Source organism: Silurus aristotelis (assembly GCF_946808225.1).
Source record: "Silurus aristotelis genome assembly, chromosome: 9".
Taxonomy (NCBI): domain Eukaryota; kingdom Metazoa; phylum Chordata; class Actinopteri; order Siluriformes; family Siluridae; genus Silurus; species Silurus aristotelis.
In genome coordinates, this window is record NC_139582.1 from 19972687 (window position 1) to 19995199 (window position 22513).

At 36.2% G+C, this 22513-nt stretch overlaps 2 protein-coding genes across 2 annotated transcripts; one reads left to right on the forward strand and one right to left on the reverse strand.

Annotated features, from left to right (window-relative positions):
- Positions 1–2683: 2683 nt before the first annotated feature.
- Positions 2684–13402, reverse strand: wdr25 (WD repeat domain 25). The gene is made up of 7 exons (XM_083550498.1): positions 13240–13402; positions 12308–12923; positions 7531–7678; positions 6134–6264; positions 5242–5412; positions 4129–4269; positions 2684–3983 (listed from the first exon to the last, which is right to left on the reverse strand). The coding sequence occupies exons 2-7, from the start codon at positions 12845–12847 to the stop codon at positions 3753–3755; spliced, it is 1362 nt and encodes a 453-aa protein (XP_083406624.1). The 5' UTR covers positions 12848–12923; positions 13240–13402; the 3' UTR covers positions 2684–3752.
- Positions 13403–14309: 907 nt separating this feature from the next.
- wars1 (tryptophanyl-tRNA synthetase 1) lies at positions 14310–22085 on the forward strand. The gene is made up of 11 exons (XM_083550493.1): positions 14310–14410; positions 16326–16450; positions 16530–16740; positions 17068–17176; positions 17269–17388; positions 18014–18196; positions 19249–19349; positions 19448–19560; positions 20947–21120; positions 21237–21377; positions 21492–22085. Exons 2-11 carry the CDS (start codon positions 16337–16339, stop codon positions 21648–21650), a joined length of 1425 nt encoding a protein of 474 aa, XP_083406619.1. The 5' UTR covers positions 14310–14410; positions 16326–16336; the 3' UTR covers positions 21651–22085.
- Positions 22086–22513: the final 428 nt, after the last annotated feature.

Below are 22513 nucleotides of genomic sequence, written 5' to 3' on the forward strand. Positions count from 1 at the left end.
GTGTAGTCTTCCAAACCACGAAATAATATGATGAAAAAAGGCTCTTATGAGGACCGACCCAGGTAAGGAAAACCAAGGAAGGAAAAGCAGTCAACAAGTACTCAACACCTGTGGGAACTTCTTGTTGGAAAACCATTCCAGGTTCCATAACTCATGAGGCTGACTATGGGAATGTCAAGAATGTGCAAAGCACTCATTAATGCAAAAAGTGGTTTCTTTAAAGAATCGAAAAAATAAAACATAATCTGGGTTATTTGCCACATTTATTGATTATTTCATATGTGTCATAATTACAATGTGTTCAGTATTAATAAACAATACTAAAAATGTAAAAAATTAAGAAAAACTATTGAATAAGAAGGTGTGCCCAAACTTTTGACTGGTAGTGTACACTTGCACTAGCCTTGACATGGATTTGCAATGATTGCAGACATATTTTCTGTAATTAAAGCTACTAGCACACATATGCCAAGCAATCATTTAGTTGAAAAAGTTACAAAATTCTGCCTAACTGATTATGAAATTGTAGAGCAACGTGAGAAAGGGCATTAGCTAGGTTAAAGTCCTCTGCTTTAAAAGCGTGTCTTGGAATATTTGCATGGAATGTCCTCAAAATGCCTTTATCCATTAAGGTATTTACAAAGTAAGCCTCTAGTACACGATTCGTGTGGATTTTTGTGTCCTGGTTCTTAAAATGAACAAAAGTCTTATTAATCCAAAACAAAAGCTTATTTTAAAGCACTAGACTGTTTACAACATGCGATTTGTGCAACTGCATTCACTGTATTTTTGTGTCATGTGAAAAACAAATTCTCAAAATTTCCTCCGAAATTATTAGATGCAATGACTTTTGCTTTATGTCTGCATTTGTTAAATTATTTATTTGTTTGCTAATTATTATTTTTCAACCTGCTGCATTTAGATTGACCCACTGTGAATGAGTAGTAGATAGAATGAGGTTTTATCTACTTCTATTTATTCATTTATTGAATTTTGTTTGTTTGTTTGAACCCTTTTCACTTTCAATATACTGTGCATGTATTTGCCAGTTTATTAGGAATACCTAACTTGTAGTTGTACTCAGTGCTCGAATTTAGGCTGGGGGGGATTTAGGACTCCCCATAAGGCATTAGGAACCCCCATGACGAATAAAAAATAGTCTTAGGGGGGTCCCAAAGATTATTTTAGAAAAAATATATGAATTACACAACAACTGGGGATCCCCCATAAGACTTGACTCAATTCGAGCACTGGTTGTACTAAACCTTTGGCTACATATAAATAGGCCAATTTTACGTCTGAATAAATACACTAATCTTTATTGCAAATAAATAAATCAATTAAAAAATGTTTGTGGACACATGAAGATCACAACTATAGATGGACCTTCCCCAAACCACAACTCACTGAAAAGGCATTTACCATCATCAGCCAATCCTATTTAACAACCAATAGGTGCAATGAATAATGTTGATCTCATTATAGCACCTATTAAGTAATGGGATATATTAGGCAGCAGGTTCCAGAAGTTAATGTGTTAAAAGCTGGAAAAATGGCCAAGCACACCAAGTTACACCTCCTCATGACCTCTTTTAGCAAGTTACTCCTCCTCACACATCCACAACATTGCACCAAATTGTTCAGGAACTGTTCGAAGAACAGGAGAAAGAATATGTCGCCTCGGACACAAAATTCGCCAGAACTTGGAATCTGTGGAACATGCCGAACAAACAAGTCCAATCCATGGAGGCTCCAGCTCACGCCTGGATACTACAGCACACGTTCAGAAGTCGCATGGCAGATAAGAACTGTTTGTACATGGGGGAACTGCATAATGCAAGGCAGGTATATTCATTGTTATGAATGTGATGAGTGTTCCAGTGCTCAGCCCCCTGTCCTCTACATCTGCCTCTTTCAAACCAACTACCTGCATGTCTTCCCTCACCACATCCATAAACCTCCTCCTTGGCCTTCCTATTTTCCTCCTTCCTTAGCATTCTCCTACAGATATACCCCATGTCCCTCAAAATCAGTGTTAAAAACATCATTTAGGGTGTAATTATTATTTTCTTCATTACTAGATGATTAGAATCGTTATGTTTGATGAGTACAAGATTGATGAATACATTTTAAGACAGGCACAGGGAGATGGTCACGTGTCCAAAAGGTACCTTTTTGTAGGCCTAACAAACGTTACGATCTGCATCAGATCAATGTTTTTTTTTTTTTTTTTTTTTAATTATGTGCAAATTTTTCACTGTTTTAGTTTGCTGCTTATTATGTAACTATGGATTGACTCCAAATCAAGCATTGTTTAACTTTTATTTAATATACTATACTGAAAATAGATGCGAGTTTGATCATTAAAATCGATCAAATAATATTCAAATGTTACATTTATAGATTTCCATGCAAGACAATACAAACAGATAAAATAACCAGTAAGTGCAGGTATAAGTACCTAATAAACTGGCAATTGTGTGTTGTTTTTTTGTTGTTGTTGTTGTTGGATTTGACATAATTTGTCTTTAGTCCGTATGAAACAAACATATTCTCTTGTTAATGCTAAACAGTTTTGCTCACCTGCTCAATTTTCCTGTTCCTGTTCTACCTCAGATTCATCAGTTGTTTGCTTGATGCATGGTTTGACACTTTTTGTGTTTGTTCAATAAATAAACACAGATTACAATCTAGCTTTGGTTTAATGCTCAGTTTTTATCTTGCAAGTGCACAAATTCTGAGTGGGGATAATGCAAGTGTAGATGCACCTGATTTAAAGGACAATATGATGATAAAAAACATTGTATTTGCCAAACCTATTGTCTTTACTATCTATAATTAGCTATCGACAATTAATCAAACACATCTGTACTCTTTTAGACAAATGTATGCTTTTAAAAAAAAAACTTAAAAAAATAAAAAAATAAAAAAAAAGGGGGGGGGTACTTTTAATATAGAGTCCTTTCAACATGCTTGACTATGGTTCCTTGTTAAACCTGCAAAATGGTTTAACAGGACACACCATTTTATTGGTGTTTAATCTTTCATGTCTTTCTTGTGGTATTTTTTGGTCCTCATCAGTAAAAAAAAAAAAAATAAAATAATAATAATAATTAACACACTGCCATTTCATCCGGTCTTATCCAGAGCATAATTGAGCTCCAAAGTGGCCAAACTGACCGCCACCCCTTTACAGCAAATTTGGTCTTAAATATAAAAATTATTACCATGTAGAAATATTGTACATATTTACATATGACATCTTTACTATGTAGACAATATGTTTATCTGACAGTGTTCACAAATCCAACTCAATAAAGGTTTTATGTAATATAATATATTTACTGTTTTAAAGCAAATATATAAAGCACCATTTGCCAGGATTTCTATAGTCTTAATAACTGGTACATATTTAATATAGTTTTATAAGTATAAGTTTTTTAAATATCATTATGAGAAAGAAAAAAACTCGAAACCACTTTAAAAAAAAAAATAATAAAACATTTCAGAGAATTATGACTTTTTTTCTTTCAGATAATGTAAATCAGTGCATTTTTGGAGCCTTTGCAGGAATTTTTCATTTTTTACTTTTACCATTAAGACACTACACTGGGAAAAATCTGTGCATGTTAATATACATATCTTACACAACATTTATATGACAATTAAAATTTCACATTAGATCAGAATATAGAAATTTCTGCTATAAACACAGCATCTTGGCAATCATTTCTACAGCAGAAGGGAAGCCTTTAAGGTTGTTGGTTCCATATCTTGATCTCCCCTCCCCAGTCACATGTGGCAACCACAGCAGGTATTACAGGATGATACGATGCACATACACAAGCCTGCTGATGAGCCTGGAGTGTGAGCAAGCAGCGTGCACTCTGAAACTCGTAGAAATGCACCGAGCCTGTGGAACTCCCTGTTGTAAGTATGGTCCCATCTGAAGACCACTGGCATTGCACGGCATAACCTTCCACCTGGAACATAAACAAAAATGGCTGAAAAAACGATCCAGACATAACCTATACCACAAATCTGATGTTCTTTTATGGGCTGTTGAGCGAGAAATGAGGTGTTGATTAAATGGGGCTTGGGTCTGATGTGAGTGCAGAACTTATTAACCTTGTGCCCTTCATATCTCTTCCTCTTGTTCATCCGGTATGGCTTCTGCGCTGAGAAGAGTGCGATGTAATTCCCGTTGGTCTGAGCAACAAACGAGTCCTCCTGAGGGTGCATGGCCAGACTGGGACAGGTGTATCTCTCCTGCGCCATAAGCAGAGGTGGAAAGAAACGAATTACATTAACTCATGGTACTGTAATTGAGTGGTTTTTTGTTGGGTACTTCTACTTTTTTAAAGTAGTACTTTCACTTGGAGCAGATGGTCATTTTTGAGCTTGCAAAAGTATTGGGACACAGCTTTATGTGGTTCTATCCCAATTGTTACCAAAAAGGCACACAATTTTATAGAATGGTTTTTTTTCGCTAGTATTAATCACACAAATAAACTCCATAATATGCTTAATGAAGATATGCTTCAAATGAGATGGAGTGGAAGATCTCCTACTGTAGAGCTCTGACCTTAATTGAACACCTTTGGGATGAATTGGAACACTAACTGCATCCCAGACCTCCTCATCTCATCTAAACCAGTAACTGACTTGAGTAACACTCTTGAAATCTCCACAAGCACACTCCAAAATCTACTGAATTATCTTCCCAGGAGAGTGGAGGTTATTTTAACAGCAAACAGGACTAAATATAGAATTAGATGTTAAAAAAACCCATACGAATTTTATGCTCAGGTGTCCACAAACTTTTGTCCATGTAGTTTAGTCTAATTTCTGGGCTTCCAAATATGTTTTACAGGGTGATAACAGAGGTGGGAGTTTTAAAACTAAGGAGCAGTTTAGGCTTCAGGGTTTGAGGCAGACTTAACATACGCCAGTCGAGGACAAAATTGACCCTGTGGGAGGAACGAGAGACTCAAATGCTTGCAGAGGTTGTGCTGTTGCGAATAGGGCAGGAGTGCACATAAACATGATCTAGTGTAGATGCAAGCAAGAATTTGGTGTTGAAGAGTTAATTATTCGTGAGTTATTGTTTCTTTTTCCTCATTAAAGAACAAAGTCGGTGAACGCGTTATCCGTTTTACTTTGTGTCAACCGGAAGTTGTTTCTGAGGCTGGGAAAATTTATGTACTAGTATACGTGTTTGTATAATGTAGTATTTCTTACGTGGTATATCTGGTTGGAGATTTTGGCAGTAGTCCCAAAGTCCCAGGCGATAAGTGTGCGATCTGCAGAGTCTCGACTGACAACATCACTGCTGGTCACAAACTCTTTCCCTTCACCCAGGAATAGGATGTCTAATGTCTGCTGAATTCCAGCCTTGTACAATCTGACCATCTGGAAAATCGATTACAGTTTATTTTAATTGATGGTTGGGTGGGTGGGTGTTAGGCAGATAAATTATTAGATGGATGGATGGATGGATGGATGGATGGATGGATGGATGGATGGACATTATGTTGATAGATAGATAGATAGATAGATAGATAGATAGATAGATAGATAGATAGATAGACAGACAGACAGACAGACAGACAGACAGACAGACAGACAGACAGACAGACAGACAGACAGACAGACAGACAGACAGACGTTATGTTGAAAGATAGATAGATGTTATGTCAATGAATGGATGGATGGATGGATGGATGGATGGATGGATGGATGGATAGATGGATAGATGGATAGATGGATAGATAGATAGATAGATAGATAGATAGATAGATAGATAGATAGATAGATAGATAGATAGATAGATAGATAGATGCAAAGAGGTGGAAAAGTTAAAAACTCATAGAATAAACCAAATAAAAGACAATCTAAAGATTTATTAGAATGAAGTCCATAAGAGCAGCGTCCGGACCCTCAGGTTATCAGCCTGGCTGCAATAGCGGATTTTCTAATTTGCCAATAAAAAAAGGCAACAATAAAAAGCGGCTTTTACCTGTAATTTGGTCTACAGAACAGACATACAAACACAGTATGTAGCTATTAAATCGATTTCTTAGACCAAACACTACTCAAAATTCATCAATCAAATTTTAGAAATCAAACTTGCCTTGCAGGTCCTCGAATCCCACGCCTTGACATCAGAACTGAATCCCCCACACAGAAAGAGAGCAGGATCTGAGGGCTGAAAGGCAAGACAGCTGACCTTGAATGTGTTGTCCGCCCTGGTAACCACCTGACCTAAAAACAGAAAATAAAATGTGCAGCACTGGAAAAAAATAACTAGAAACCAATTTTTTTATTCTGACACCATGCACTTCAAGATTAAATGGATTAAACACATATTTCTTGTCACAGGCTGAATCTTTTAGTGTTTTTAAATCTGCACTTAAAACAAAAATTTTCAGGAAAGCTTTCAGGTGATTTTGTTTTGTTTTTGTGATGTATCTTTGTATCTTTATTTTATTTACTTATTTTTTTTTTCATTTTTTATTTTATTCACTAATTTTTTGCTTGGAAAGTGCTTTGAGATGCAACATTTATGGCGCTATATAAAATAAAGATTGTTATTATTATTATTATTATTATTATTATTATTATTATTATTATTATTATTGTTATTGTTATTATTATTAATTGCTTTAATTAATTTTCCACAGATTTCAGATTTTCAGATTCTACAGTTCAGGACTCCAACTAAGCAAACAAAAAAGAATGCAACTGCAAAAGATTATAAAGTATACAGTATAGTTTGAGGTTCTTTGCTTAATAATAATAATATAAAAAGAAAAAGCCCTGAAAAATGGCCATGTTTTTATTTATTTAAAATACATGATTGCTCCCATAGGGAAATAATTTCTTCGCATATCCCAACGATGTAGGAAACTGGGGTCAGAGTGCAGGGAGCACAGAGGCCTTGCTCAAGGACCCTAAGAGTGGCAACTTGACAATACCAGGGCTTGAACCCCTGACCTGCAGATCAGTAACCCAGAGCTTTAATTTACCAGAGCTACCATGTCCCCATGATATTCTCTGCATAGCATTGAGGAGCAAATTATATTGGCAAGACTCAAGAAAATTCTATTTTATTTAATTTCTACAGCATATTATAACAATGGATATTGTCACAACTTGACATTACACAAATAAATGTATATAAAAATCTAAATTCATAAATTTATCTGTGTGTAACTCCCTGACGCGAGAAACCCTGAGAGTAACACATCCTCATCCTGAACACCGGATAGTCATTCATTATAGTTCAATCATCGTCGAGGTTGCCAACTGTTCACTGCTGGACACTTGAGTGCAATTGTAGTCCAAATACATCTTCACAGTTTCTAATCTAATTTTAAGTGTTTTTTAAGATGTCCACGTGGAGAACATCTTCAACAGCAGCGAGTGGTGCAATTGATAAAAGCTCCTATGTGGACGGATCAGCCGAAATGTCAAAACGTCAGCTCCAAGAGCGTGGATGCATGGATGGAGATGGTTGAAATTACTTACCCGTCTCCAAATCTGTTACAGAGGCCGTGTTGTCAAAGGAACCACAAAGGAGGCGTCGTCCACATGGCAACCAATGTGCACTTCGAACTGCCCCGCAGTGGGTGGAGTAAGTCTGAAGGCACCGCCCACTTCCTGCACCATCCCAAACCTTCGACCACAGAGACATTATAGCTAACAGCATTGTTCAGCATGCTACAATATAATAGAGAGATAAATACATTTTAAATTTTACCTCAGGACATTTAGTCCAAAAATATTATTTGTCTTTGGTGAAAATTCATCTGCTTTTTTGATATAGTGATAATAGATATAGTATGTACACATTTACATAAACTTCAAGTTCCTCCACCAATTTAATGAATTTGTAGTGCCATATTTGTGCATATTTGTCTAAGCCTTTCTGTATCCTCTGACTTCTGTCATTGCATTATCTTTTCTTATGGTTCTTCTTTCACCCAATTTTAGACAACTAGCATCTACGCTGCTTTTCACATGTTCTAGGGTAATACAAAACTAAGAAACTGGCCTTTCTGTACCAATACATTTAGAGAAGACTGTAGGTTGCAGAGCTACAGCTGTGAAACATTCATTATATAGCAGTACAAGAGCGAAGGCATTCAGGTTACTGATCCCGAACTGTTCGGTCATTGGCAGTGGTCTCATTAAGAGCTAATACAATTTCAATTACAGCAGCATAGAGGTGTTTTTTCTCCTGTCAATAGTTTTTCATTGACAGTAAATCAGAAAATTTGAACCATATTGAATCCACCATGTTTCATTTTGCTCCCAGACAGAATTCACATTCATTCCTTTTACAGATGCTTAACTCATAATTCATAAACCAATGTCTAACAAACTTTAATATAAGATTAAGCCGAAACTGTCAAAGTGAGAATTCATACACTTTCATAATTCTACATAAAAATGAGACACGTGCATATTGATCAAGTCCCTATTGGTCAAATGGTTATTTTAACCACACTGATATAGTCAGGTTTGCATCATTTCCTGATTCTGATGCCCAAATCTGTCTCTGGGTAAATAAAGGATTTATTCTCTTCCTTTGGCCAATAGAGCGAAATTAACCCAATCTATGCAGAGAGGGCTGATAGCTATGTTCCTTTGTGCTCCTCAGATGCACTGTGATGGTAGCATTAGTATCAATCAAAAAACGGTTTGTATATTTCAAAAGAAGTGCAGTAAGTCTTTGCCTTTGGCCTCCCTTATGAGTAGCTTTAGTGAAGGTGAAGAGCAGCTAGCTAGGCAAGAATTATCAAATTGTTATTAGTTGGAGGTAAAAAGATGGACTATTGAAGCAAACCCTTTCGATTCATTTGTCAAAGGAACAGTTACTCCATGCTCCAGCTATTATTATTTTGTTTTACTTTGTATACATGTTTTATTTTCCTCAATTTTTATATGATTAATATATTTCATTTATCACATTTTTATTAGGATTAGGTATTTTTTTGTAATAAAGTTCAGTACTTTTTAACATGGAGCGTTTTTTTATTTCTTTTTTAATCCAGTATGCATTTTAAAAATGTTGATTATCGGGAAGTATGTTCCAATCTAGCTATCAGTAAAATCCACTATCGACCTCTAAACCTAATGATAGCCCTTCCAATAGTAGAGCTTATAAAAAAAAAAAATGTGACTAAATGCAGAAATTTGGAATGGAGTGTTGAAGGAGGAAATGAATGTGAGTTGTCCAAGAAAACCTTTGGCCATATAACCTATAAGGGAATGTGTGACTTAATGGGGAAAATCCATACTATTATATACTATATAACAAAATACAATACATAGCAGCCAAATTTCAGTTTCTAATCACTTTATATTCATATCTCGTATTTGTGGATAAAGAAAAGAAAGCATGCACAGGGCACACCTAAACTCTCAATAAAAAATAAATAAATAAATAAATAAATAAATAAATAAATAAAAACCTGACAATTTCTCTGCATTTAAATGTGAAATAAACAAAAGCCACCATACTTGAGAGCCAACATCTAGTGAAGTGTGGGCTCATTTACTTCTGCCTGTCGTTTGCAGGGCGCGTACCCGCGAGGCCGTGCTGTCTGATTCAGAAGCCTATCCTAATGATGTGAGCTCACTTAACAAGCAAGAATGCAGTTTCGAAAGCTCCCCAAGAGACTGCTTTAATCCCTTCCCTGATTTCATCACTGAAAGCTTCACAGCACAGCGAGAGAGTGTGCCGAATCTCGAACAAATCAAATACGACAGGAACAAACGATGGATGGATTCGGAGACATAAACAAAAATGATGCTCGCATAATAAGCACTCTGATGCTTATGTATCTTTTGGAATTGATTGATTGACAGCTTGAGTGCCCAATCAGGGATTTGTTTAGTCAAAGTGCTGGTCTGTTTGGAAACATAAAGCTCATTTCTTACATCAGCTTCATCGTCCACACTGTAAATGTGTCCTGGAAGAACACTGCCCTTCAGTGGCTAATATAAAGTATCTGCAGAATCCAAAATCAGTTCTCTTGTACCTAATGTTCTCTTTCTATGGTTCTTTCATGGGTTTCTACTCTCCTACATGGGTTCTTCTAATGGTAGTTGAAAGTATTTGTGCTCGATTATGAAGGATTCTTATTCCCCATGGTTACTCCACCTTGTTAAAAAGAATTTGGCTCCATCATTTCTCATTACGGCTTCTCGAAACAAATGATTAAAAGTGCATCGCAGAAGCATTGACCTTCAGTGGCAAATATATCACGTATGGCATGCACAGTGTTCGATTCATTAATAGGGGAACGTGGGATCATTCGTTCAGGACTAGATCAGACTGCATCAACTAATTATTAGAGCTCAAAGACGAAATCAGGAAGGAGAAGAAATTGGACGAGTCGCCTGGACTGCAAATGAACCCGCACCCTGCTAGCGCCTAGCACATAAATCACACCATCTGCTCAGCTTATTCTCAGCCAGCTGTGCAGTGGGAGTAATGCTAATGCTCCTGTGTGACCTGAAAAATATGGTTTTGAATATTTCTAGTTGGAATCAGGAAAACAAAGGGCAGGTGTAGAAGAAAAAGGATGCGGTACAGCACCGTTTCCAGGCATAGGCAAACTAGGTGGTTGCCTAGGGTGGTGATTCCCAACCCTTTTTTTTTTTTTTCCCCCAGGAGACCCCTATTTTAACATTGAACATTTTTAAGGACCCACATTGCCTTCTCAAATTCAAACACATTAGCAAACATTTCATTTCATGTGACAGTCATTTATATATATATTTATAATAAATGCAAATGACAGAAGCATTAACATTTTGATCTGTTAATGTAAATGTCAAACAAACCTATCCATTTCACTTATTGCCTTAAAAACATGAAACAACATGCAAGGGTTCACAAGGACAGACTTTACTTTTCAGGCTATGCTATTTCACTGATGACCAAACAAAAGGAGCAAATTAAAATCGATGAATATCATTTAATCAAAAAATTAATCTATGATTGTTTTTTTTGTTTTGTATTCTAAAAACTAAAAACAAACATCAGTTATAACAACTCTTTACACAACAATAATTATTTATTGTGCTTTCAAAAATATAATAAGTTCACAAATCGAGTGTGCTTGGCGACCGCTTTGAAAAACTTTGGCGACCCCTAGTGGAGGTCGCGAATGCCGTATTGGAAAACAAGTGGCCTAGGAAGATTATTATTATTATTATTATTATTATTATTATTATTATTATTATTATTATTATTACTACTACTATTATTATTACTGCTACTACTTAGTTTGATGTATTCGGTTCAATTGTGATTATCTGAGTATTTTCTCAGGTGATAGTGCTATTAGGAAGAGAAATAGGGATGGAGAGAGTGGCAGCAACGTTTCAATGGCCTGACCATGATGAGCATAAACAGGGATGTTTCCAGGGATGTTTCCTATAATAGCATAATTCACAATTTCGCAACAATCAAGTCAAGGCGTGTCCACTTTTTTAAAGCTTTCCTAGAGAGTATCATACGCTCAAATATGACAATAGGAATATCACATAGGATGCAATAAATGCTAGAAACAGCCCTGATGCTGTACATCCTGGATCTGTGATGAATATTAATCATAATCCCCCTAAAAAGCAAGAGATTCATCCAGCAACACACAGACTCCAGGAGCCTCATTTATAAATAAACAGGGTGGACTGAGGTCTTCCACATAAATGTATTAGTAGTTGTCTGTCTGCTGAGGAAACCAGTCTGAACTCCAACAATCACAGTTGGTCCCTGTTTTTGCACCACTCTAGAGATCCGGCACGAATCGAAAAAGGTGTTTGACACACTGACACACTAACTAACTAACTATCTATCTATCTATCTATCTATCTATCTATCTATCTATCTATCTATCTATCTATCTATCTATCTATCTATCTATCTATCTATCTATTCAAGAAGTGTCAGGTCAAGAATGCTGGGAGTGCTGTATCGTGCAAGCGGACAATTTTGAGGGTGATCGCATGTAAACTTAGATAAATAAAGTACTTTCTTCATACATATATTCATACTTGAGCACAGCATGGGGTAAAAAAGCATACATCGAACAATCCAGTATTATTTCTCTGATCAATGGCATAATGATGGCAGAACATCAGTTTTCATCTACTGTCTGGTAAACTGGCAGGAAAATGTATTATCATGGAAGCCAGATAGAGAAAAATATAAATATCAAAGTGTATACAGAGATTATTTGATTTACAGAAGCATGAAATCGAAAGCCTTATTAGTGATATACGCTCTCACCTTAAAGGTCTTGTCCATGGAGGCTGAGAGCAGCAGGTGGCTAAGATGTGGCACTGGGCACCACTGCACCGTGTTAACCGGGCCGTGATGACCATGAAGCTGATGCTGGACACGTTTTGGCAGCTTGCCTTGCACCACCTTTGTGCCCAGGAATGGCTGCACTCTGTCCGAGACCTCTGAGAGAAGACGCAGGTTTGTAGTTGGAAGTTCAGGTGAGTTTTCTGTTTGTAGCACTGGTGCTGACTTGGGCTGACTGGTGATCATTCTCTGTCTCTTTGAAACGTACGGTCTCAGTCCACCCGGAGTGGGCTGAGATCTTTTTAAAGAAGCAGAAGCTTGGGACAAGGCAGGACATGCTGTCTTTAGCTGCTCTGAACCTGATGGGGTTTTATACTCATCTGATTTTAACTTGTGGTCATGGACACGTGGCCTCTTTAGGTGTGATGCAACGCTTTGTATAGTTTCTTTAGACTCAAAAATGGTCTCTTCTGCTTCTAAACTGTCCTCACTGTCGCAATCATAGTCCACCAATGAGTTCATGATGCAGTGCTGTATGAAATGTTAACTAAAGCTGTACTGCAAGAGGATTGGATTTTGTCTCCATCTGTTGGAAATTCTGTGAATTAGCAGTCGGTTTTTAGTTTATCGTGGAATATTCCGAATCTATGATGGGAGAAGCCAAAAGAAAAAGAAGAAGCAGAAGAAGAAATAACTGAAGTCACATTAACATGTCTACATTATTAAATAATAATAATAACAAAACTATGGAGTTTTTAGGTTAGTGTCCTTTTTTTTTTAGACTTTTTACTGTCAACAGCGCCGCAAATCGGAACGGATCAAATCTTTAAAAAACGAATGTATATTCCAATTATCAAAAGTATCAATTAATTTCAAATAACACGAATTTAAAATACTGCTTAAAAAAACCTCACATCACGCTGTTATATCTTTGGGCTCACTTTTTACTACGTGCGCCGCCATGTTGAAATTACGTCACTATCGCATGTTGGAGTAGACAACGCAATCGAAATGCGAAATTTGCGAGTAGGAATTATGCACTGGAGAGCCTTTTACATTTCTAATGGGATGTTGAGAATTTACCAGTTCTATTTTGGTGGTGGAAAAAAAGAAGAAAAAGACTAATCCAAACGCAATAACTCTTTACGTATACACAAAAAAAGAGATGAAACTAGAAGATCCGTGCAAATTTACATGCACATCTAAAACACGACCTTTCGCGTTAAACAGCACAAAATGCGAGCCGTTAGGACTGCACCAGCCCGAAGATATGCGATGTGTGTTTTTGTATTCCCACCCGTATTTTGGCTTCCTATTTCCGGGATCTGGCTTCTTAGTAGTGACGTCACAACTCATGTTGAAGCTACGAGGCATAAAAAATATTTTATAAATATGTAATTTATTAATATGTATCTGCAATGATAAGTTTAAAATATCTTAAATAAATATATATTTTAAAAAACGTTCTAAAATGAAACATCTGCTACAAACATGTGACCATTGACGTAAGATGAATCTGTGGGAAAGGGGTGCGCTCGATCACGTGACTGATTGCGGGCGGGGAAGTGATGGAAATAAATAAATAAATGTAAAAAGAAAATATAGAAATAAATAACATAACATTATTTCTAAAATATAGAAATAAATAACATATATATATGTTATATGTTATATATGTTATATATATATATATATATATATATATATATATATATATATATATATATATATATATATATATATATATATATAAGTTGATTTGTTAGAAGCAGGAAAAATGGGCAAACGTAAGGATTTGAGCGAGTTCTACCAGGGCCAAATGGTCAGTATCTATCAGAAGTGTGGCATATATATACGTATATATATATATATATATTATGTTTTATATATTAGACGTAGTTAGTTTTTAAACTTGTATTGTTTCCAATTTTTTATTTTTTATTTATTAATTCCGAGCATTTGTTCTAGTCCGGGTCATCCGGAACTATGTTTGCTGTGTGTGTTTCAGTCGGAAACATTTTGCAATTGCACTGAGGCTGAGAAATCTGATGCAAGTGAAAGCCGGCTATTTCAACAAACGCAACGGTACCATATTCATTTATAACTTTTTAAATGAACATTTACAATAGTTTATAGACGATTAGTATTTAAAGTTAAAGCCACAATATCATAGTATATACAGCTGACTAGTAGTTAGTTATGGCAGGTGACCATATTTTGAATACACATGGTGCTCCGTTAAGGGTTAGTGTACTGTATTACCATGTAGAGCAGATGTTTTGTAAACATCATAAAAAAAATGTTGATGCTTTAATTGGTTCATATTTTATTTAAAAAGCAAACAGAAGGGTGTATTAAGTGTTAGCTCTCCCTCGCCTTGCACATTATAGTCATTGTTTTTTTTTTTTTTTTTTTTTACATAATTATTAAATAATCAGCTTTGAATAAACATCAGCAGACCAGAAATAAACAAAATGTCTAGGACAGTGGTTTACCAGGGGCACCAGAATAAATAAACACTATTTTAAATAGTAAGATTGATTTATTTGTGTCGCTCACACCAATGTGATCCTTCCAATTTCTTGCCTACTGTTTTGGCAGGGTTTCACCTTACAGCTGGCACCTTTACATAACACCTTACTAATACTAATAATTAACAGCCATTTTTTATTTTTGTCCTCTGTTTAAGCTCTCAAGCTTCATATCATGTTTATTCTGGGTTTTAATAAGGAAACAATTAGTTAAGACAGATCTTATCATTATCTTATTTAATAATACATACACTGCAAGAATGGTAAAGAATTGTTAGTCATTAGACAGTTAGTCATTTTTACAGCCCTGACAAGTGAATGCTCTTAGGAAAGCATCAATTGGGGCATTTTATCTTTACCTTTACTGCGAGGTTTGAAAAGTCTCAGGAGTGTGGGTTAGGGTTAGGGTTAGTTTTCATACATTGTTAAACAAAAAACAGTAATTTTAGCTGCAATTTGTGAAAACTTGTTCATCGTAATTAAAAAGTACTTATTAAATAATCAGTTTAAATTATTTCCTGACATTCTATTATAAAAGCAACTTGGTACAAATGATGGCATCTGCCTGTGTGCAAAGAACCTTTGAAAACACTTTACTTGTAAACGATTTAGATTAAAACAGCGTACACACTTCATAATAATACAAAACAATAAATTATTCTAGTTATTCAGGCCTAACAGATATGTTGTAACACCATGACTATTGTGTAATAACATGTATACACATGAACCTTTTGGGTTCAGTGGTGAACGTACACTATATAGACAAAAGTTTACGGATACAGATTTAGTAGCGGTCAACCGTTTAATCGGTTTTGCTGATTAATCAGTACCGGTAATTGATTTCCGCAACTATAGGCTATATTAAAATTCATATCTACAGTTTTTACAGGTTGCGTCATATAGTATGAGAGCGGCCTCTAGTGGTGAATCACTCACACCACATGCTGTTTAATAGAAGTGTTTTTAAAAAAAATTTTTTATTCATTTTGGCTAAACTTTTTATTTATTAGTTGTTGTTTCAGTTTGAACACGTCTTTTATTTTTGTCGCTATTTAATAATATAATTAATATATTTGTATTTATTTTATTTAGCACATTTTCATGATCTTTTTTGTAATAAAATTCAGTACTATTTTACAATGAGTATTATGCATGTTTTATTATTATTATTTTATTTTATACAATATCAATTTTAAAACAGTTGATTAATTAGTTATCGGCAAGTACGATCCAACCTAGCTATCGCTATCTCTAAAGTCCAGTATCGTTTGGCCCGTGAAAGCTACAATAAAGTTTTTGCATGGATTTACAATTTCAAAAAGAAGACACGTTATAACTTAAACACATCACTGAATTTTTTTTTTATATATAAAACTAATATGTACTTATACAGTGTCATTTACAATCAAAGCAGAAAAGCCACAGCTCTGGATTAAGATTAAAATGTTTTTTTTCCCTTTTAATAGAAGAGTAAAACATGGCAGACTGTCAGGAAGACACCGCTTGTGATCTGACCGCAATGCAGCTTTATGAGAAACTGACTCTGCAAGGAGACCAAGTACGAGTCTTAAAGTCAGAGAAAGCTGCTAAAGTAAGTAATCACTTTATTTGTAATAAATGTTTGGTAATTAAAATAATTTTGTAATTACCGACGCCACATTGTCTTTCAGCCTGAGATCGATGCTGCTGTACAGCTGCTCTTGAAGCTGAAGGTTTGCTACAAAAAAAGCACAGGGCAGGATTACAAGGCTGGTTGTCCCCCCAATGACGACGTTTCTCAGAGCAATAATGGACCAGTTACGGAGGATGGAGACGACCAGGTGGACCCCTGGAATGTGTCCACGACCAGCGCCAAAGGAGTGGATTACGACAAGCTCATAGGTCAGTATTCATACCGCAGTAAAGTTCTGATTTGTGACATATGCAAAAATTCAGTGTGACATATGCAACAATAAAAAAAAATGTGAAAAAATTTTTTTTAGAAAACTGTATGGAATCCTTGGAGTAGTGGGGGTAAAGCTCCAGTAGTGGCAGCCGTGGCAGTAGCAGTGCTGGGGCTTAAACCCCCAACGATAAACACCATTGCATCCAAATTGTTTTTGTATAAGAGGAATAAAAAAAGGGGCCGTCGGCTTGCATTACACAGCTTTATCGCCAAACATCATACATCAGGAAAACAGGGCTTTTTTGTTTTGTTTTTGTTCACAGTGAGGTTCGGAAGCAGTAAGATCGACCAGGAGCTGATCGACAGAATAAGCCGAGTCACAGGGCAAACCCCTCACCGCTTCCTCCGCCGAGGAGTCTTCTTCTCTCACAGGTAACTCGTATCCTTTCCTTCTTTTCCGCCTGCCGCAGTGGTGCAGCGTTTTCATGTTGTCTTTTTTTTTATTTATTTATTTTTTTATATAGAGATATGCATCAGGTCCTAGACGCCTTCGAGAACAAGAAGTCCTTCTTCTTATACACGGGCAGAGGACCTTCGTCAGAAGCAATGCATGTGGGCCACCTTATTCCATTCATCTTCACTAAGTGAGTCGCAAATAATGAGGATGTGCAGGCGATTGAAGTGACTTCAGCTGTTTTTTTTTCCCCTTCAAACTAACTTCCATGCTTCTTTAGGAAGAAAACAGGGTGGGGCACGTTTGTCATTACAGGAAATCAGTCTACAACATGGTAGACTTGTAACAATGGCTATGTTGTTCAAAGCGCTAATGCTACTGCTGTTAGTCTTGTCAACACTGACCAGGGCTCAACTATATAGACAGTGATTGCCTCAGTCTGTACCACATACATTATTTATACTGTAACGTCATCAAAAAGACAAAACGTGTGTGCACAGGGTCTTCATCATGCTGGAACAGGGTTGGGTCTCCTACTTCCAGTGAAAGGAAGTATAAAGATATTCTGTGTAACAGTCGGGTGTCCGCAAACTTTGGATCAGAAATAAGTATGACCGGAGGATTGATCCTGAGAAGGTGGTGTTAATGTGAAACACCGAACCCCTCATCTTAATGCCAAACCTGGTTCTCAAGCACCTTAAAAAAAAAAGAGAGAACTTCCTTTAAAAGACTGTTTTCTTATATATTTATATATAAATATTCATACAAGATTAATATTCCAAAAAGCTTTAAATTTTTCGTACCTGTCCCTGTAGGTGGCTGCAGGATGTCTTCAATGTACCTTTGGTCATCCAGCTGACCGACGACGAGAAGTACCTGTGGAAGGACCTGTCGCAGGAGCAGTGCTACCGCTTCAGCGTGGAGAACGCCAAAGACATCATCGCCTGCGGATTTGACGTCAACAAGACCTTCATTTTCTCAGACCTCGACTATATCGGGTAAATTACAGTGTGTTGTATACGTAGTAGAAGTAGAAAAGGTTCGACAGGCTGCTTTCGGTTCCCACGCGTACCGAACGCAATCCATTATATTGCGCGGAACATAGTTAAAGTCTGAGTTCCCTCACGTACGTATTACATGGCAACTTTGTTTAGAAAACATACACAACAATGGCAAGGGTATTAAAAAGGAACTAGAGTTAGCGCAGTTTCACTGTGGAAATATGATTTGTAGTGCACCCAATATGATCTGCAGTGTGTTTTTTTTGCACAAACGAGAAATCGCGGCCATTTCCTGGTCATCGCTAAAGAATTCATATCGCTTCAAGGATAAAATCCTGACCATTCCGCATATCGAGGGGGTGAATAAATGTCTTTAGAAAATTAAATGTTAATTAGTTAAACACACACACGCGCGCACACTCTTATAGTGCATCTGGAAAGTATTCACAGTTCTTCACTTTTTTCACATTTTGTTATGTTACAGCCTTATTCCAAAATGGATTACATTTATTATTTTCCCTAAAATATTTACAAACAATACACTATAATGACAACATGAAAGTTTGTTTGAAATCTTCGCAAATTTATATATGTATAAATGTACATATGTATTCAATAGATTACAATTTTGAATTTTGGAATAAAGCAGCAACGTAACAAAATGTGAAAAAAGTGAAGCACTGTGAATACTTTCCAGATGCACTGTATATACACATCTGTATTACCCAAATGAGGTCTAACAAAAGTAAGCTATTTGATTTGATTTCCATTGATTTTATTTTATTTAATCAGTTTGCTTTGTTCCAATTTCAACCGATTTCTCGTTTTTATCCATAGAATAAAAAGTGTATTAATCCGATTTATTATATTTGATTTGTTTATATTTTATTTTGATGAAATATTATTTACCTAAGCGGGCATTTTATTTACAATCGTTTAAAAAAAATGTCAACTATCAATATTCACAAAGCTTTGAGCTTTGATTTCAGCTTTGAGATTTGCGACTATAAAACTATACTGTATGTGTCTGTGGTGCGTTTTCTCTGCAGCTCGAGTCCAACGTTCTATAAAAACATGTTGAAAATACAGAAGCATGTAACTTTTAACCAGGTTAAAGGCATATTCGGATTCACAGACAGTGACTGCATCGGTAAGTCGCCCTGAAGTATACTACTTGCTGCTGTGTCAGATATTGAAATGTTTTTCTTTCACACCAAATCTCTGTCTCTGTTTACTGTTTTTCTGAAGGAAAGATTAGTTTTCCTGCAATACAGGCAGCACCTTCCTTCAGCAACAGTTTTCCACAGATCTTTAATGGCAGGGCCGATTTGCAGTGTCTCATCCCCTGTGCTATTGACCAGGTTAGTGACCTTTTGGTTGTTGTGGGGTTTTTTTTTGGAGGGTTGATTTATTTTTAGGGGTTGTTTTTCTTTTCACCAAAAACAGAACCTGGCTTTATGCGGCCGCAATCACGCTTTTTTGCGATTTACTTTTCAGTGTTTTGAGCATAACCACACAAGCATACTCATACTCAGCTCGGTGTCTCCCTTTTTCTTGAGGCTCTTTTTTTTCTCCCCCCTTTTCTTCTTCCTACTACAACAGAGTGTACTGATGAGTTCGATCTTTTGCTGAAATGATTCCTTCGAGTGACTCGAATAATTCAAATACAAAAAATCGTTTAGATCATTTGACTACACACGGAGCATTGTGTTTCCCCACGGACCATTATTACTGACGCACCGCCCACTAAACTCTCTAAACTGTAAACTCCAAACTGGAGCGCTCTGGACAGGTAAACACAGAAGACGCTACGTGTTGAAAAATGGAGGAACGGGGAGAAAGCAGCAACTGGTGAGGAGAAGATTCAGGCTAAAGAAAACGGCATAAAGTTTTGGGATCATTTTAAACTAAAACATAAAGAAAACACCGTACAGTGCGTCTACCTTTTTTATTTATTTATTTATTTTTATTTATTTATTTATTTATTTATTTATTTATTTGAGTAATTTGAAGTTGAAATTTTCTTATTTATGTATTTGCATTTTGATGTTATAATTAATATGAATAAATTAATATCATTATATAATTAAGTAATAAATCAGTTTATTATTATTAACATTTGTGAACCTCCACAGTTTACATATTTAACACAATTTTAAATAAAATGCCTGCTTGGTTAAATAATATGTAAAATATTATTTAAAATTATTTTATAATAATTTATACAAATATATATATATAATCTAATTAATGTGCAATACACTTGTATTATCTCGATTCAATTGAGTAATCGATTAAATAGGCAAATTAAATTAATTAAATGGAAAAATGAAATTAAATTGTTTGTTTGACCCCACTTGGTTAATACAGATGTGTACATGTGTTTGTGTGTGTGCTTTACATTTAATCATTAATTTTCTAAAGATATTTTCTACTTAAATGTTCTACATATTTCAGCATACTTTAACAAATGGCTTCATTCATTCCATCTTTCCTTCATTCATTCATTCATTCATTCATTCCCTTGATATGTCAGGATTTATTCCTTTTAAGAGAAATTCTTGAAGCTGGACATAAACCGCTAAAGAATCCATGAATATGTGTACCATTTCACCCCTAATATATAGTAATTTGTAGATATGCAAATGACTACAATTAACTAATAAATATGCATATTAGTCATCTAGCACCATATGGTGCCATATTGAGTACGATTTCCTCTGAAAATATATTTCTTTTCCAATCAGGACCCATATTTCCGCATGACGCGAGACGTCGCTCCTCGAATAGGTTACCCCAAGCCTGCTCTTCTGCACTCCACTTTTTTCCCCGCATTACAAGGTGCTCAGACCAAGATGAGTGCCAGTGACCCGAACTCTTCGATCTTCCTGACCGACACACCCAAACAGATCAAAACGAAGGTAGTGTTCCAGCCTTTTTTCCCCCCCACTTACACACTCAGCCAGGCACTGTTTTTCTTTTACTGTCTTACCAAATAAAAAAATTGCATATTAACACCGTAACTCTGATAACACAGATCAACAAGCATGCCTTCTCTGGCGGGAAGGACACCATAGAGGAGCACAGGAAATATGGCGGAAACCCAGACCTTGATGTCTCGTTCATGTACTTGAGTTTCTTTCTCGAGGATGATGAAGAGCTGGAGAAAATACGACAGGTATATAAACACAGCACGGCGCACATTTCACTTTTTCTTTCGTTTTTATGAAGCCAATATGTTTCTATTGTTTAAATTGTTACTGGGTTTTTTTGTTGTTTTTTTTTTACTCAGGACTATACCAGCGGAGCTCTCCTGACAGGCGAGCTAAAGAAACGTCTCATAGAAACCCTCCAACCAATGATCGCAGCTCACCAAGAGAGACGCAAACACGTCACCGACGATATCGTGAAGCAGTTCATGACTCCACGGAAGCTAGAATTCAATTTTTAATATAACAAATGAAGTGGAACTGAGGGAGGGAATGATGAGTTGCTTGCCATTATATGTATGAAAAATGTTCTAGCTGCTTGTACAGAATCATAACATCCACCATGCGCCAGGACCATATGCTTTTGACTGTATGACCCTACAACGATGTCCAAATCACCACAATCATCCGAACAACCACCGAGCATGATGTAAACGTTTTCAATGCCATTTTATAGCTACTCCAATTCAGTAAAAGGTGTCCTGTTCACAAGTTGTGAATATGCATTGTTTGTTCTGATCCTGTACGATTGATGAAATCCATCTGGTATATTATCATGAGGCTGAGATCAGAGTGTATGTATGTTAATCTAGTTGTTTAAATCACACATAATATATTGACTAATCTTTAAATACATTATTAATAATTTAATAAATAAAAAGACCAATTTCAGGAAATGACATTTGTTTTAACAGAAAATACCACTTATCTCTTTTCTACCTAAAGAAAACGTTTAGGAGTAATATAGGAGGAGGTATCAAAAAGGCTCGAGACCTTTAGTTTTGTAACACGCCAACAGATGGCAGCACAAGGCTGCACGCACAGTCACAGGAAGCACCAACCTTCATAAGTCAGTGTAGTAAAAGAGATCATCCTGTGTACATCTGGAGCTGTGCAACTGGTGCTATTCTGACCACATGCTTGCGATCTTAATTTGAACAGCAAGTTTCGAGACCGCAAATCTCCTCACGCGAGTTTCTTGCAGGAAACAACATGATCTCACTTTTGCACCCACTCTACACTACTCGCCCTCTGCCCGAAGATGAAGATGAAGCTCTCTTTTGTGTCTCTTTTGACACCATTGCAGAGGTTCGGCAGGAATTGC